General features: G+C 41.3%; 1 protein-coding gene across 3 annotated transcripts in view; it reads right to left on the bottom strand.

Moving 5' to 3' along the window:
* The window catches only part of ZNHIT6 (zinc finger HIT-type containing 6), a 40,720-nt gene extending 24,396 nt beyond the window's left edge, over positions 1-16,324 (bottom strand). For 2 of the 3 annotated variants that reach the window (XR_014527940.1, XR_014527941.1), the window contains exons 1-8: positions 16,169-16,324; positions 14,164-14,229; positions 13,962-14,068; positions 13,151-13,236; positions 9,174-9,277; positions 3,146-3,214; positions 2,283-2,363; positions 2,009-2,089 (exon numbers count right to left, since the gene is read on the bottom strand). Coding sequence is in view for 1 of the 3 variants with exons in the window: in XM_083511243.1 (XP_083367369.1) it covers positions 2,009-2,089; positions 2,283-2,363; positions 3,146-3,214; positions 9,174-9,277; positions 13,151-13,236; positions 13,962-14,068; positions 14,164-14,229; positions 16,169-16,236 (662 nt within the window). In the remaining 2 variants the exon portion in view is untranslated. The remainder of the gene's footprint in view (positions 1-2,008; positions 2,090-2,282; positions 2,364-3,145; positions 3,215-9,173; positions 9,278-13,150; positions 13,237-13,961; positions 14,069-14,163; positions 14,230-16,168) is intronic. The other variant, XM_083511243.1, reaches the window with a different exon arrangement.
* Positions 16,325-16,945: the final 621 nt, after the last annotated feature.

Genomic DNA, 16,945 nt, shown 5'->3' on the forward strand with positions numbered 1-16,945 from the left:
AGAAAAACTATATATTATTAATGGCTAGCGCAGGTGTCACGCTAGTCAACTGTTTAAGGATCTAGCACAGGCCACGTGGTTTAACATCTGCACTGATATTAACCAGACTTAACTGTACCCTCGAGACACACCTAACTGAGCATTTGAAGCCAGGTAATGCTAGCTTTCTATGAGAAATAGCTCGAGGGAAATGCTGTCCTGCAATAAAACTTTGTCACATTCAAGTCAGAAAGCCATACCAGTCATTCATGAATTATCACCAGGGTAGTGTTATACTTTGAATTAAAATAATTAATTAAGTATCTCAAACACTCATTGTGTCAATTAAGATCAACTTCTTTGGTTACAAAGACTTGTCTGACCACTCTCCTGGGAAAAGGAGAAGGTGAACTTCCCTAACCAGATTGTATAATTTGGCAGCAGTTTCTTTCCTTCCTTTACTGGAAAAAGCAATATCCCCTACTGCATGAAGTCATTCTGAAGGCATCCCAAACATAAAGCACTAGACAAAGTTATTAATTTATTCTGAAGAGGACAAATAGATATTTCTAAAAGGAACGCAATGAACTGCAAAAAAGCCGGATTCAGTATGCATCAGCTAAGCCTCACTTGGAACTGACTGCCCCCCAAAACAACAGAAAAAGAAGAATAAAATCACCTACTGTGTTACCAGATGGCAAATTTGTTTTAGAAATTTATCCAGATTTTGATCATTGGCTTTTGTATCCTACTCAGTGGGAGAGTCTAGAATTTAGAATATTTAGCAAGCCTGTTGTTGTTGTTTTTTACGCCATAGTATTTCTTTACTGATACCTAGCTGTTATCACCCTGAACACCTATATCTGATTTGTACAATATGATTGCATTATCGGCATTTCAGATATTATATTTTTGGAATTCTGAGTAACACACAATTCAGATACCCTCACAGAACTGGAGCCAGTCAAGATTACGCAGAAGCAGATCCTAATGCTTTCAATGGAACTTACTCTAAAGTAAGGGCAACACTATATAACCATTTCCTAACCTCTCTGAGTAATTTACAATCCCGTCTTTCTTCTCCTTTTCACATTCCACCCTCCCTTTTGCCTGGGACTTAATTAGTTCAGCTCCCGTGCTGCACCTGTTGTTTCTGAGGTAGGCGAGTCTATTTATGGACTTCCTTTGTGGATGCTGTTAAGCGTGTAGATCTCTGGATTTCTCTTTGTCACCAAACCCAGAGCAAGAAAGAAAGGTAGGACTGGAAACCTGTTTGGACTGAAAAGGACTCAAAGCCACTGAGTGGGCTGGTGCTGTAGTGGGTGATACAGGAGTGCAGATTCCCCATTCTCGGTCTACCACAGTGGCTCTCCAGGGGTTCAGACAGTGGTCTTACCCCCCAGCCCTACCTGGAGATGCTAGGGAATGAATGCGGGCTCTTTCACACACAAAACATGTGCTGCATCACTGAGCAGCAGCTCTTCCCTAAAGTAAAGGTAAAGGTAAAGGGACCCCTGACCATTAGGTCCAGTCGTGGCTGACTCTGGGGTTGCGGCACTCATCTCGCTTTACTGGCCGAGGGAGCCAGTGTACAGCTTCCGGGTCATGTAGCCAGCATGGCTAAGCCACTTCTGGCAAACCAGAGCAGCACACGGAAACGCCATTTACATTCCCGCCGGAGCGGTACCTATTTATCTACTTGCACTTTGATGTGCTTTCGAACTGCTAGGTTGGCAGGAGCAGGGACCGAGCAACGGGAGCTCACCCTGTCACGGGGATTCGAACCGCCGACCTTCTGATCAGCAAGCCCTAGGCTCTGTGGTTTAACCCACAGCGCCACTCGTGTCCGTAAAGTACCACAAGTGAAAAGAAAGTAACTGTGTTCTTCCATGCATGTCTTGCGTTTTGGACCTAAGGGACAACATTTCGCTCCACATTCTTCTAAGCTGGCCATTTTATAGCTGCCTTACTACTCAAAAGGTAAATGGAGATACAGAGTTTGCTGCTTTGTAAAACAAAAATCTCTTACCTGATGGAGTTTTGTGGTCTGTTTTCCACTTTCATTAAAATTCGTATGTCTGACTGAGGGGACATTGCATAGGTTTTTAATCTGAAATGAAAGGCGTAACATTAGATAAACCTTGCCACGTAAGAAGAAATCTGTTTCATTCAAAACAAACCAGACCAAGTAATGTGCTTGTTGGGTGTAAGCCACGATGCACCACAAGACTGCCCAATATGCTTTAATGACTGATTAGTATCTCAACAGAACGTTAGGATGCTAAATATTTATAAGCACATACCTTTGATGAATGACAGGATCAGACTCTTGAGGATCAACATACCGCTTTAGAATGTCATACAGTGGCTTATCATCTGCGACCCTTTACACAAAAAGACAAAAGTGTATCAATCATGAAGCCTAATACTGGCAAGAACTAGAATAATCAGGTTAACATGTGTGAAACTGTAGTTATATAAGCCCCAGTGTCAGAGCTGTGGAAAAGGCTATAAAAAAGAGCACATTCAAGAAGAAAAGAGTACCTGACTTCTCTGACAATGGTCCAAGAATACCAAGGGCCTTTGAGGAAAGGTTTTCCTGTTCTAAATGTCTCATTTCCGAAATACAGAGATGAGCTGGTGCTTTAAATATAAAGAAATCTTCCACATCTTTCAATCTGTTCTATGGGAAGACAAGCTTTCTCCCACCTTTTCTAGGTAAGAAATTATAGCTGGGAGGGTGCCTAACTGAGCAATGATAGTCACCAAGCAAGATACAAAATGGATAGTAATAATTCAAGAAACATCTATGTGTTGCAACAGGGTCAGCAAAGACCATATAATGATCAGACCTGCCCTTGACTGCATGGTGAATGAATAAATAAAACCTAAAAACTATGGAACACATTCAGTTTTATAACAGATCAGTTACAACTCTCAGTGGTAAAGATGGACATTTTAAAACAATAGGTTTTAAACCAAACCACAGAAACAGTATTTTAAAAACAACATTTAAATTTAATGCTATGAATTCAGTTTGTTGTTTAGCCAAGAAGGCTGCAATAATCATTTTTATGAAACAAAAAGCAAAACAAGCTGTGATACAATACAATGGTAGTAGTTTACATTTCATGGTAAGCAAAGGCTAACAAAAACATTTGGGTACCTTTTTTCTGTGAATTTAGCATGACTATGAGGAAATAGAAGCTTCAAGTGCCAGTAGAACTTTTGTTCCCTGAAACAAAACCAGCGCAGACTATTATTACTTCATTATGTAAACTATTAATCACAAATGCAATTGCCTGAGCTCTGTGGCAGAGTCCAAAATAAACAAGGTGGTAGGAAAAGGTAGATCAATATCATCACGAAAGGATTCACATGATCACTTATGGAGGTAACAAACTTCTTAAAATCACTTCCACCTTGGGTTGTTTATACAAGTCAATTCAACCCAACATTGAACAGAACTAATGACTACTGCTTCATTCAAAGCACAATGGTGCCTTTACATTCTGTATAGCTTAAAATGTATGAACTGCAGCTTCCCTGATATTTAAGATGTGATAATACTTCTTTTATTATACAAGGCTATATATATATAAAATACAAGTATCAAGTTTAAGAGGCTCTGATATCAGTGACTGGAAACAATGCACTGTTGCCATAGCAAAGTTACTTTGACTATTGGGCAGATAAAACATTCAGCTGAGTCCAACTTGCTACAGAAACATGCACAGTAGCAAAATAGTAGACAAATCTGTTGCTATGTACAATTAAATATTCACTTGAGATATTGTTGGATTGATCAGTATAGTAACGAGCAAAGCATTGTGCAATATTTACACAGAAAGCAAGATGCAAGTTTCGCTAGCGTGAAGATGCCATGTTTTAGAAGCTGACCAGGCAGAAAACGAGTATGCTGTAAAACATATTCTGGATGGGATTTGCAGACCAACGATGGGATTTTGAGGTCCACAGGATAGCCACCCTTGCTGTACAAGGGATCCACTTGCTTACAGAATAAACGGCAGCTGAAAGTGGATTTCCTGAGGCTATCTGTTTTCATGTCCAGTGCCCTATTCTCCCTTACCCCATAGGAATCGCACTGCCATGAATGCAGGAAATTTAATCTGAATTATCTTACTAGAATTCACAAGATCACAGAACGGGCTTAGCTGTAGCTCTTTGCTTTTTTTTTTAAAGGTAAGAGTAATCAAAAGGCAAGTTATGAGAAAGAAAAATGGGTTAAGGTTTTGGAAACATTAACCACAAGTTATATAAACCACTTGTTGCATTGACATGGATGTCAAGTGGGGCAAAATTAAGCCAAAGTAATTATGAAAAGGTTTACTCTTCTTTAACTAGTGGTTACTTGTTTGTCCACTGGGTATGGGCCACCACATGCTAAGCTTCTGTTTTTTAGCCAGTCTAATCATGAGTCCTTGAGGGGGTCTGTCCACAAGGCTGAAAAAAATAACGCTGAGGTATGTTAAGGGGAACGGTGGAACCACAGGCATGGGAGGACAATAGCTACTACCCAAACATAATTATACGCAAGTGCATTACTTCATTCTGTTCAGAACTAGACATTAAGGAGGGGAAATGAGAACCGGGATATGCAATGGCATTTTTAAATGACCCAACTGCTGCTTTAATAAAGACCTTAAACTTATTTAAGAAATTTATATCCCACCTTTCTCACACAGCCTCCAAGATGGCTTGTCCTGCACCAGTAAAAATTGGGGGGGGGGGGTAGAGGAGGTCTGCAAAGGTGAAGCAGCATTCATTCCTGAACCTTAATGCATGTACAGCCAGGCTTAATTCACTTTTCAGTAAATGAGGTCCCTGCAGTGTTATATATGTCTCATAAGCTTCTGTAAACAACACAGATCCAGACTAATTAAGTGATTATAGTCTCCTGTGAACCCCCACCCCCACTGAGAAATCTCATTAAAGTACATGAATGCTGAGCCTTTTATGACACACCAACCACTGAAGCACCAGTGTGACATAGTTGAGGTCCTAAACCACGTAAGGCACCAGAGGAGCCTCTGTTCTACTGAAGCTTAGCTAAGCATCAGTAACAACCCAGTAGAGATTTGATATATAGGCAAGAAAGTTGTGCTAACTTTACTGCAAGTTCAACTATTTTTTGATCCCTATAATTTGTATAACAAGACAATTCACCTAGAACTGACTGAAGTCCATTTTCATGGTACACAAATGGCTTACCAGAAAGGCCTCACAAGAGCAGGAAAACTACCTTGCTAGGTGCATCATCATCATCATCATCATCATCATCATAATTTATTACTTATACCCTGCCCATCTGGCTGGGTTTCGCCAGCCACTCTGGGCGGCTTCTAACAAAATATTAAAATACAATAATTAAGCAAATATTAAAAGCTTCCCTAAACAGGGCTGCCTTCAGATGTCTTCTAAAAGTCCAATAGTTGTTTATTTCTTTGAAATCTGATGGGAGGGCGTTCCACAGGACGGGTGCCACTACCAAGAAAGCACTCTGCCTGGTTCCCTGTAACTTCGCTTCTTGCATTGAGGGAACTGCCAGAAGGCCCTCTTGCTCAAGCATGATGCAGCAGATTTAAAATTTACAAGAAGGATAATTCCAAGGCGACTAAACATGTAACAATTTAAAAATTCTCAAGATTCTTCATTGATTGAAAACAATGTCTACTTTATTGGCTACATTTGCACATAAACCTTGGCTTACTACTACACACAAGCAAACTGCTCCCCACTTCAATCCACCTGCTTTAGTGTTGCATCTGATGGACTAATCACGGGCTGCTTTGCTCCCATTACTCTCAACAAACAACGACACAATAAAGTTTGGTCTTGGCTTACTGACCATGGAAAACATCACAAACCCCTTGTTCGGACATAACATTAAGCTAGGGATCATGGTTTGCTTCCTCCCAGCAGAAGCTCAAAGGAACAAAGAGAGCACAATTTTCTTGTGCGTGGTAAGCCAATGTTTACGGTTTACTATGACATGCAACTGCTATTGTTCTTTCTGTTCATTTTTATGATCAGAATGGAAAAGCTACATTACTATTCTCAATACATGGAAGACAAATAGCATTTCAGCATTTGACAGAGTACACAATTCTAACTGTCGGTCTAAATTGTATTGTTAACATGTACCTACATCAACATGAATTTACATGTTTTTGTTTCCCCTGATTGCTTCGCACCTGTACTGCTTGATTTGCACTACATGGGTCTGTTAGCATAATGAGTGTGTTTTTAAATGGCTGCTGTTGATAGTATTTTATCTGCATTCTGCTGACTGGAGGAGAAACCCAAATGAACAAAGACCATGATTACATTGGTTTACAGCTTGTGGCCAAGCTAAATCTATTTTTTGTTAGAGGCGGAACAAAAATGGTTCAAAGTGTATGCAAGAAATCTCAATGTACCCAAAGCTTAATTCTAGACAAAAACATGATCTGATCTGCCTAGTCTATATGCCATACAGCTGGGGAGTGATATAATCTAAAAGGCAGGGAGGCTCTGGCCCTCACGCCAAACCATCAGGCCTTCACACTTGTCCCACAAGGCCATTTTGACCAAGCCATGGCAATGTGCATTACAGCTGAAGGGGCAGGTCTTGGATGCAAGGGGCTTTGCAGGCACTACCAACCAGCTTACCGGAGGTTCTTGCAAGCCCTTTGAATAGGACTTCCCAAGCATCTGACAATCAGCTGAACTTGGTGCTTTGGACGTACTGCACTAGGTGTTTTGCAAGCTTTCAGGGCAGGGCGAATGGAGTTTTTAAAAGAAGCATTTCCCCCTCTGCAGGGACTTCAAAGCGGTTTCCCCTAACCGACCATCAGTTCAAGGGATGAAAATTCAAAGTAAGCCTTTTTGAAAGCCTCTTCCCAGTGCCAATCAGCTGATTGCAGTTGAAAATGCATCTTCAAAGGAGGCTGGTCTAATTGACAGTCAACTGATTGGGGGTTACAACTACCTCCTTTGATCTGTGTCAGGTGTCAGTTACCTGATCACATTATGATGCCGGGTGAGTGACATGCTGGCAGTCCTACGCACCTGTCAACATTGGCCCACTCTGGTGGGGAACATAAGGATCTAGCATGTTCCAGTTCTCCACCCCGAGCTAAGGCTTGGAAATATTTTATATTTTTGGCAGCATCATGTTAAGGGGTCAACATCAGTTTTTGGAACCTCATTCTGCATTTGAAAGAATATTCCCATTTTTTTGCTACCCAAATACCAGCCAGGCACCTGCAATTTTTTCCGCCTTGGAATGGTGACCCAAACAGAACCATACATAGTAGAGTGTTATAGTGCAGAGAGCTGGAAAAAATGTTAAGGAAACCCAGGTTCAAATCCCCACTCATCCATGAAGTTCATTAGGTGACCTTGTGCCTGTCATTATCTCTTAGCTTAACCTACCTCACTGAGTTGATGTGAGAATAAAATGGGATGGAGGAAACAGGGAACTCCTTGCAGGAAGGGTGGGTAGCTTATTAAAAAACAACAACTGCACATACCAATAAGTTACATGCACATCATTGTAAATTATTACTGGCCAAATGGTTTTCTGGATTTACTTAGGGTAAAATTGCTGCAAGCTAAAAGTTTGCCAGACTCAATAATTATTTGAGTCCTGTTGCTAGGAAGAAAAGATGCAGCATTGTATTTTCTGGAAGAAAGAAAAATTGCATTTGCGTTGCAAAGCTGCATAGAGGCACTATCTTTTATATCCTAGACTTAAGTGTTAGGTAACTTTTTTGCAAATTCCTGTGATACTTTGCTGCTTAGTTCAGAAAATACATGCTCAATAGAGAACTATTTGGGCTGGTTTCGTAATTACTCCTTGCAAGCACATCAGTGTTGGAGAATCTGTTTGCTAATATGCTGCAAGAGAGACATCTACTGGTTTATAGCGAAACGTCACAGTTCCCCTCCATCACTATCTGTCAACGAGAGATGATTTTCTAGTGTTCCTTCCAAGGTATTACTCTAGGGCTTCTCACTTTCCATTTCTTTCATTGTTTTCTGAGGACTTTCTGTTTGCCAGAAAAAAAAAAACAATTCCTTTGGCATAAACCACACACATAAACAAGTGACCCATAAGTACCTGGTCACTAGTAAACAGAAAGCCTCTACTTACCACTAACAGAAACACAAGTGGATTAATTAAAAGATCCCAACATTCTTGATTGCCCCATACAGAACAAAACAAAAATATTGCAGAGTAAGGGATATCTGAACCCACGTCCCTGAGATTAAGCGTCTCATGCTCTACCGACTGTAGGTGCATTATGTTAATGAAAGTATATTTCTAATTTCACTTGACAATTAACATGCTGCCCAATTCACATCCTTTTGAAAAATCCCAGTATTTCGTAAAATGTGCATTGTAGTTCAGAAATACTATGGGATGGAATTCAATGTTGAACTTCAGCTTGCAGATGGAATGAGCCCCCTCTCTCCTCCCCAGGCACACTGTTAGCGCAGGGTTCTTTGGACACCCCCTGAGCCAACTGCAAGGGAGGAGAGAAAGTGGGTGGGGAGTCCCATTGTGCAAGCAGAAGTCTTAAGTTGATGGGGTTACTTAGGTGAATCCTACCCTATATTCTCCCAAAAAGAAGAAATGTAAGTTATTTTCTATTCTCTCCGTCAAAATTTTGCTTCATCAAATATTCATTAGAATGTACGGAAACTGTTTGGTGAAGACATTGAATTAATGTCAACTATATTGTTTATATAACCTAAATATCCATCAAGGGATTGTTCCTATTGTCCAACTATCGCCATGGCATAGGTTTAGCACACAGTAAAGGAATTAATTAAAGAAAAAAATCTTTAAAATACCACGGGCTAAAATCAAGCACAAAGCTAAGCATACACAAGCCTTTTTATTTCAGTGGGCTTAATACTAAATTGTGACGTATAGGCTTAAATTTAATGCATTAGAATGACATTTAGAACAGGTCTGTATAACTTGGGACCTTTCAACTTAGCACAGTCCAAACCTATTTTTGCAGTCCTAGCAAACCTTGACCAAAAAACAGGTATCACTGAGTTTCTGGTCAAGTCACTCTTTCTGGCTGATGGGCTAGCTTTAACTTGGGGGGGCCACAAGTTATTCAGAATGACAACTTTTGATGACATTATCCCCACAGTAATATTAACTAGAAACTTACTTGTTGTTAAAGAACGTAGAATTCTCTCGTCTCTTTGAGAATCCAATTGGCAAAGTTCGTAGGCAGATGTCGTACCTTCGAGCTCGGTTTCTCAAAAAATTGACCTGATTGAGTGTTTCAAAAGACAGAAAAAATAATTACTGACAATTTCAAAGTCCAGGCTAATGGTCTTGTTTTTATGCAATGCTAAGCCATGGTTTAGTAAGTGTTACAAGAATGAGCTGCAGTAAGCTTTGCACTTGCATGCTGTGACCATAAGGAGAAGTTTGGAAACTGCTGCTTTGGTTTTTGATTCACCGTTGCTTGTTGAGATAACTGAACATGGATGAAACATAGCTTATTGTAATGATTGTTTACTGAAACAACCCAAATGCAAACCAGTTTATGAAACTGGCTTGTTTCAACAAAGCATAGTTAAGATTAACCACCGTTTATCTAGGTTTGCATATATGTAGTTAATTTAAAACAGAAGTGGAAACTTCTGATCTCCTCCTTACAGATATACCAAAGGTAGAGAGGGTGGAATGTTTGAGTCCAAGGCCCAATGCAGCTTGTTCGTGAAACACTAAACTGTGGCTTAACATTACCTCCAAACACAGCCAATGAAACAGAGCAGTGGCTAAAGAGCTGAGTGAGAGGCAAGTACAATTTCTACATGAGGACCTAAAATCTCCTGGCTCAGATAGGTATTCAGCTTAATTTACAGGAGTTAACGTTATTATTGATTTATACTATTTTAGTATAGTAGTCTTTACAGAGATCAGATAAATAACCAAAAGTGCAATTCACAAGCTACACAAGTAGTTGCTCTCATTAATGGCTTAATATAAAACATATATAGCTGGAAGTAAATCTCATCAATTTCATTTGGATTTATGTCTCAGTAAGATGTCACTAAAAGCATAATTATACTTAAAGCTGTAGTTTAAAGGCCCATCAATGTACATTTTTAGTAGCACATAAATGCCATTACTTGATGAAGAACTATTTATGTATTACTGTATAAATAATACACCAGAACTCTAAAACAAATTTCACCCATGCTGTCCCCTTAAGATTCAGAAGATGTTTGATTGGTTTTATACACAACTAAAATAAATCTATCACTTCTGCATTAATAATCCAGACCATGATATGAGATCCTCCTGCTTTAAATTCAGATACCAACAACCACATATTACAGCCTCCAGGTCTCATCACAACTCTGAAGACATTTGCTAAGGTGTGCATGCATATATACATTCTATGTTATAATTTTGTCACCAGCAACAATTCTATAGTGTATATTGGTGTACAAAATGCTTCTCTCATAGCACCACAAATTCTTAAGTGTACAGCCAGGTTGAGAGTGGCGAGTTGCCAATTTCCCTCCCTTTGCAGGGTTCCTCTTCCTTAACAGTAACCCAGCAGGAAGTAATTCAACAAGTGGCATTTCCCATCAAGACATATTTGTGCTAGAAAGTAATCTACCTGTGTGGCCAAATGGAGAGAGGGAGAGAGGAAATATTTTTCTCACCTTGGCTCAGTGACACCCTCTCACAGATGAGTGGGCAGAGAAGACAGGCAATTTTTAAATTGGGCAAATGTTTTCCCCCGGCATCACCTTTGAATCCCACTCCCATATTTCTCATGTGAGGAACAGAAATTTATATGCCCATGTTTATTAGTAAATGGTTACAGGAAGTACCGTAAAGCACTCTTCTGTGGTGTCAAAGGTTGCAGACATTCTGCAATGTTCCTGGATATTACTCACTATACTCAACACTTGGGCCCGTTAATAACTAAAACTCTATCCCACAATGCACAGTATATGCACTCTATAACAGCTACAATACTGATATGGTACTGCAAATACAATGCTAAGTAGTAATGTGATTTTGTTAAAGCAAAAACAAGCACCCAGGAACACACCCAAGCTTATGTGTTAAAGTAAAGGGACCCCTGACCATTAGGTCCAGTTGTGGACGACTCTGGGGATGCGGCACTCATCTCGCTTTACTGGCTGAGGGAGCTTCCGGGTCATGTGGCCAGTATGACTAAGCCACTTCTGGCGAACCAGAGCAGCGCACGGAAATGCCGTTTACCTTACCTATTTATCTACTTTATCTACTTGCACTTTAACATGCTTTCGAAATGCTAGGTTGGCAGGAGCAGGGACCGAGCAAAGGAAGCACACCCCGTCGTGGGGATTCGAACCGCCGACCTTCTGATCGGCAAGTCCTAGGCTGTGTGGTTTAACCCATAGCGCCACCCACATCCCAGCTTATGTGTTACATGTGTTCTGTTTCTTTTCAGATACTGTATATTTCAATCACCTTCTGCATATTTTTAAACACTTGTCTTTAGCAATAATTTTAATGCTTCATGTTTATGTAAGCCACATATACCAATCTAGTGGTATATAAGTTCTGTTAAATAAAAATGTTCCGACCCTCTAGCAACCAAGAGGCTGAGATGAGATTCTTTCACGTTGCAGTTTCACGGGATAGAAACGTGGGCACATTCCTTCTAAATGAGTAGAGAAAGTTTTTACCAAAATTGTTCCTGCGCTCTTTTAGACCCATGAAACTCAGTTCCCTGATCCAACCCATAAAATTTAGACATTATCAAGCTATCAGGACATAATGTAATAAGCTGGATTGGATCTTGTTCCCGCTAATACAGGCAAATGCTGTAGTTTCGTTCCTCGCATTCTTTTCAATCTGACTTGAAGGACAAATATTTTAAAACTGCTATTAAAAAGAGTTATTAGTGCTGTTTTTGAAAGCACAAGACTGAGATGATCTTGATAGTGGAGTTAGTGTGGCATTACTCACTAAATGTGTTATCTCTGGAGGAGAACAAAGTGTGAACAACACTTAATCTATCATTGTATCATACACTGCAACCTTTAAGTGTCAGGAGGAACTAAATGAATAATGCGATTAATTACATTATAATGCCCAAAGGCTGCCCTCCACCTTGAGGGTAGATGGGTGTACTGTATGTATCACACTCCCCAAACCTGCACAATTCTCCCTGTGAACCCTGACGCAGGCCATCTAGCTTTGGCCAGACCAGGTGCACAGCTCGTTTTGGACCAGTCTCCAGAGGAGGTTTCATTGGGGCTACTTTGCAGCTGCAGAGATCCAGCTGGGGACGCAGGCTTGGCAAGAGATGGAAAGTGAACAGTCCCCCAAACACCTACTAAAATTAATGTAACTTACCAGGGGAGGGGGCGGAATGGAAGAAGCCAATGTTCTACAAAAGCTGGCTTGAGATGCAATTCTATCTGGCCAATCTCTCCAACCTCTTAAAATACAGCAACATCTGGAGGACAACACCTTGGCTACTGGGGGGGGGGGCATGTTGACACACAGAAAAGCAGCCAAACTGTCTGACTACAAACAAAATTAAGCCCTGTCACCAATTAATATCGCTACGTTAACAAATGACTAAATTCAGAAGAGATGGGTTTTTCCTGATGCTTCATTTAAAAAAACGAATCCTCTGAGTTAATGAGGTTTTGTTTCTCTGCTACCAATAGGGGTGACTGAAAGTGAAGAAGCAATGGGGAAAGGGGGCACTTAAATCTTTTCCCCACTCATTTCTCTGCTCAAAACAGCTGGATATCATTTTTGTTGTTCTTGTGGGTTTTTAAATGAACACAAACCTTTGCGCACATCAGGTGTGTGTGTGTGTGTGTGTGTGAAATACACACATTTGTGTATAATTTGTCCTTAAGTGATTTTCTTTGACAAATTTCTTTAAAACATTACCCTTCAATTAGAGGGATCACTTTTTGAATCTGGTTCAATATGTTTCTCAGTTTGAAGGATAATAAGCAACTACTGTGACTGAATCAAATTCTTCCTTCCACCCCCATCTGCCCCATCTGGTATTTGTCATTTAAGTTTCTAATACCACCCTTTTGTTTTTAAAAAAGGCAATGAACATTTGTTTTCTGTAGTATGCTCAAGGTAACTAGAAAGACTTACAAATTTATTGCTTTTTGGTCTATGTGAAGTGTCGTCTCGAGCAGCGCCATCAGCCGTTCTTCCCACATCTTCCAGAAACCTGTAATCTGAAATTGAGAAGGGCAACGGGGGATAGGCTCAAATGAAGTTAGCTCCCAAAACCCTTTACAACGTAATTCTTAAGGGATCGTACGAAAGTGATGAGTTTTAGCATAAGTTCACAGCAAATAAGAGAGGGTGTGCAGTGAAAATTTGTCGTTTGGTCGCTGTGCTTTCTAAAGCTTAAATATGTGATATTATTGATGGGGTTTTTTAATGTGAACCACCATATCTGAAGCAGCAAGGCCGGACAAAAATGTTTTAAATGAAATAAATGCCTGTGCTAATACCATCCTAACTACTTACCTACTGTGCATTACTCACTTGCTTCATACATGGCCAGATTTCTCTAAGGTGGACAAAGTTTGTAGGGTAGCAAGGAGCAGGAGGACCTGTTTTCTTTCATTCGCCCCACAAGCTGTATTTATTGTGCCATTTAACAGCTCTGTGCAACTATACATTTGCTGGTGGTGGCTATACTTAGGCCGCAATCCTAAACCCTGAGTTCAAGGCAACTTATTTATATGTAAACACACTAATGATTGCATTATTACTTCAGTAGTGACACCCAAGACCCTGTGCCTGCTGGCAATGCAGATAGGAATCTCCAACAACACTATATAATGGTAGGTATAGAACACTGTAGATGTAGAGCATTGCTTCCTCCATACCCACCCATCACAAGAACACCCTGGGGCTCTAGAACAATTGAGATTTTCAGAAACTCTCTTACCACTTAGAAGATTTAAATCACTGAACTCATTTATGGAAACGAATGCTGTCTTTTCTCTTACTCCATTACAACTGAATGCAGTCTTATGTTTCTTCACGCAGGCCAAACTGAAAGCACACAGAGAAAGCAAAGCAATCTTGTCACTCTCTTTTCACTACACAAGAAAAATATAAGCAAGGGATGCCCATCAGTTTATATCTACCTGCATGAGTATTTCATACAACGGGGGCATCGATATTTTGCTTCTTCTGTATTGCAGATTTCACAACTGAAAGGAGAAAAAAAGGAAATGAGACATCTTTACATTGGAATAACATGGGTGCTAAAACACCATTTTGAGAAAGCGTCACTTCATGCTAATAATCAATAGATCTATTTGATAAGTGTGTATATATATCCATCCAGAATGTTTTTGGTGCATACAAATAGTATTTAAAAATCTATCTTACATTAGTGGTCCAGAACATCTCTCAATAACAAGGATTAAGTATTATCGATATGCTTCCAGCAAAAGGCTCTGGGATACAGACACAAGTAATATGAGTAGGTCAGAGCCTTCAGTCAGAAACAACAAAACATAAACTAACACTCCTCTAATGAGCTGCCACTATTCTGAAAAGGTTGGACAAGTATTTCTCCAACACCAAGCTTGCACTTGCTTTTTACTTCTCCTCTTCTATTCGTTAGCAAGTGATCTTCCTGCCCTATGATGGATGATGGTAACATCTTAATAGCAAAGTCTGTGATTTTACATCAGAGTTCCTATTTTAGTGGGGGGAAAGTCTGATGAGAGAATGTGTGCTCTGAAATAAATCCTTTGGTGAGAGAATGTGCCCGATCACAAGAAGTACCTATGATCCACAAAGTTCTTCACATACTTCCATCAGAACACAATGACCTTGTTTACGCACAGTCATTTCAACTTCTGGTTTAACTGCTGTCCCTCTTTTTCTTGCAGAAACATTTTTAGAAATTAAATTTGAAAGCTAGGTCAGACTGACCCAGGCTATAGTTTAACACAGTAAATTTGAGGAAGTGGTTTACAGATCAGCCAAAAGGCAACAGTGAGCTAATAACTCTGGGACTTTGGTCTGGGGCTGCCATTTTTTTCTCTCCTGACAGGCTTTCTATGCCCTTCACAGCTAATCACTTAAGTGTCTTAGTTAATGCTGTCTACTTTATTGTACTCGATATGGAACAAGTAAAGTCAAAATACACAAAAATCACACATTGTTTGAGAGTAGATCACGCATTGTTTGAGCATAGACCACCTCCGAAACAGTGGCGGTTTCACCCCTGGGCCTTGCAGGACTGGAGCCAATACAGCTTGGGTCTTCCCTCCACATGCCAGACACTGGTGGCAGAGAGAGCCAGGCTCAGGCAAGCCCTATACCCGTGATATACCTACCGCCAGGTGAAAATGCCATCATGCTCTGACCCGCAAACCAGTTCTGGGTGATGTATCATTACATTGCCCAGGCCTATGTACAAATTTAATAAATAAGTAACAAATAAGGTGGTGTTGATTTTTAAATCCATATTAAGAAAGGCGTGGGCTATCTGGTAAAGTGACCCCTGACCATTAGGTCCAGTCGTGGCCGACTCTGGGGTTGTGGCACTCATCTTGCTTTATTGGCCGAGGGAGCCGGCGTACAGCTTCCGGGTCATGTGGCCAGCAGCGCACGGCTATCTGGTATCCCTTTTAAAATAAGTTGCCTTGACCCAAAGTTAAGAGGAAGGCTAATTTAGCCCCAGATTATCTTCCGCAGAAGAAAACTTCTGGAAAACTACAATCCGCTGCCTGCAAGGACATCACAACATATTGCCCCCGCCCCCACATAATAATAATAATATATATATGTATGTATGTATATGTATATGATAAATTTTATTTTATTATACACACACTACTACTAATAATAATAACGCTGCTCCTTAAATATTATCCTGTTAATTTTCCTCGCCTTCCTGTCCTTCCAGACACATTGCTCTCAACGCCGCGAGGAGCCCTCTGGCTTTGCGCGCGCGCCCCGCGTCGCCTCCAGGGTGCGCGTGTGAATGTGTGGGCGCGTGTGTCGGATTCCCCCCTTTCCCCCCCCGGCTTGAGCCTCTCCCCTCCCAAGCCAACCTAATAATAATAACTCTGGGGCAGGAGGGCAGAGGGGAAAGAGGCCAGGGAGACATTCCTCCCCGCCTCACACACACACCTGCGCAGCGACATCTTCCGCCTCGCGCTCCCTTCGGTCTCTGCCGCCGCCGCCGCCGCTGCCGCCATGCTCAGCAAACGGCCTGCCCGTCGAGGTGGCTCCCCTTCCTCCTTTCCGAAGTCCTAGACAGTCGCCTCGCCTCGGCGGCGCGCGGGGGAAAGGGAGGCTGCTGACCCCTGGCGGGAGCTTGGGAAAGTGCAGCGAAAAGGATGCCTTCGAGGTTGGGCAGGGGTGGGAGGAGGAGGCAGGGAGCATCCTCGCTCCGCGTGGCTAAAGCGCCAGCCTTGGGGATGCAGTGCGCAGTTTGGAGGAGCGCAGTCCCGCGCGCAGGCGGATCCTCAAACTTGCCCCGTTTGAAGATGGCTGAGGGGAGCTTGGCGGACCCATTTGAATTGGGGTTTCGGGGTTTCTTCCCCCCTCCATGCCCTTGCCAGGCAGTGCCTGGTTTGGGTTTTGGTTGTCTTAAAACTGTTTTTTGTTGTTTTAAAATTTTCCCACGGCGCCTCCTTTCATTTATTTTTGCCACACTTCGAATTCCCTAGACGGTACAAAAAATGCAACAGAAGGAAAGCAGTTAAAGCTCGGCGTTAAAATATGGGTGGGAATGGGAGTGTTTTATTATGCATTTTGTTAGGCATTTTGTGTTTTCATGTTGTGCTTTTAGGTTCCATCTTCAGAGGAAGGGCGGTGTACAAGTTTAATAAATAAAACGATATAATCGGTAATGCGGATGCACCGCACAGGCCACCAGAATGAAGCTCGTGGACCTCCGGCAGA

The sequence above is a fragment of the Podarcis liolepis genome (genome assembly GCF_965112155.1).
Source record: "Podarcis liolepis genome assembly, chromosome: 6".
In the NCBI taxonomy this organism is placed as follows: Eukaryota; Metazoa; Chordata; class Lepidosauria; order Squamata; family Lacertidae; genus Podarcis; species Podarcis liolepis.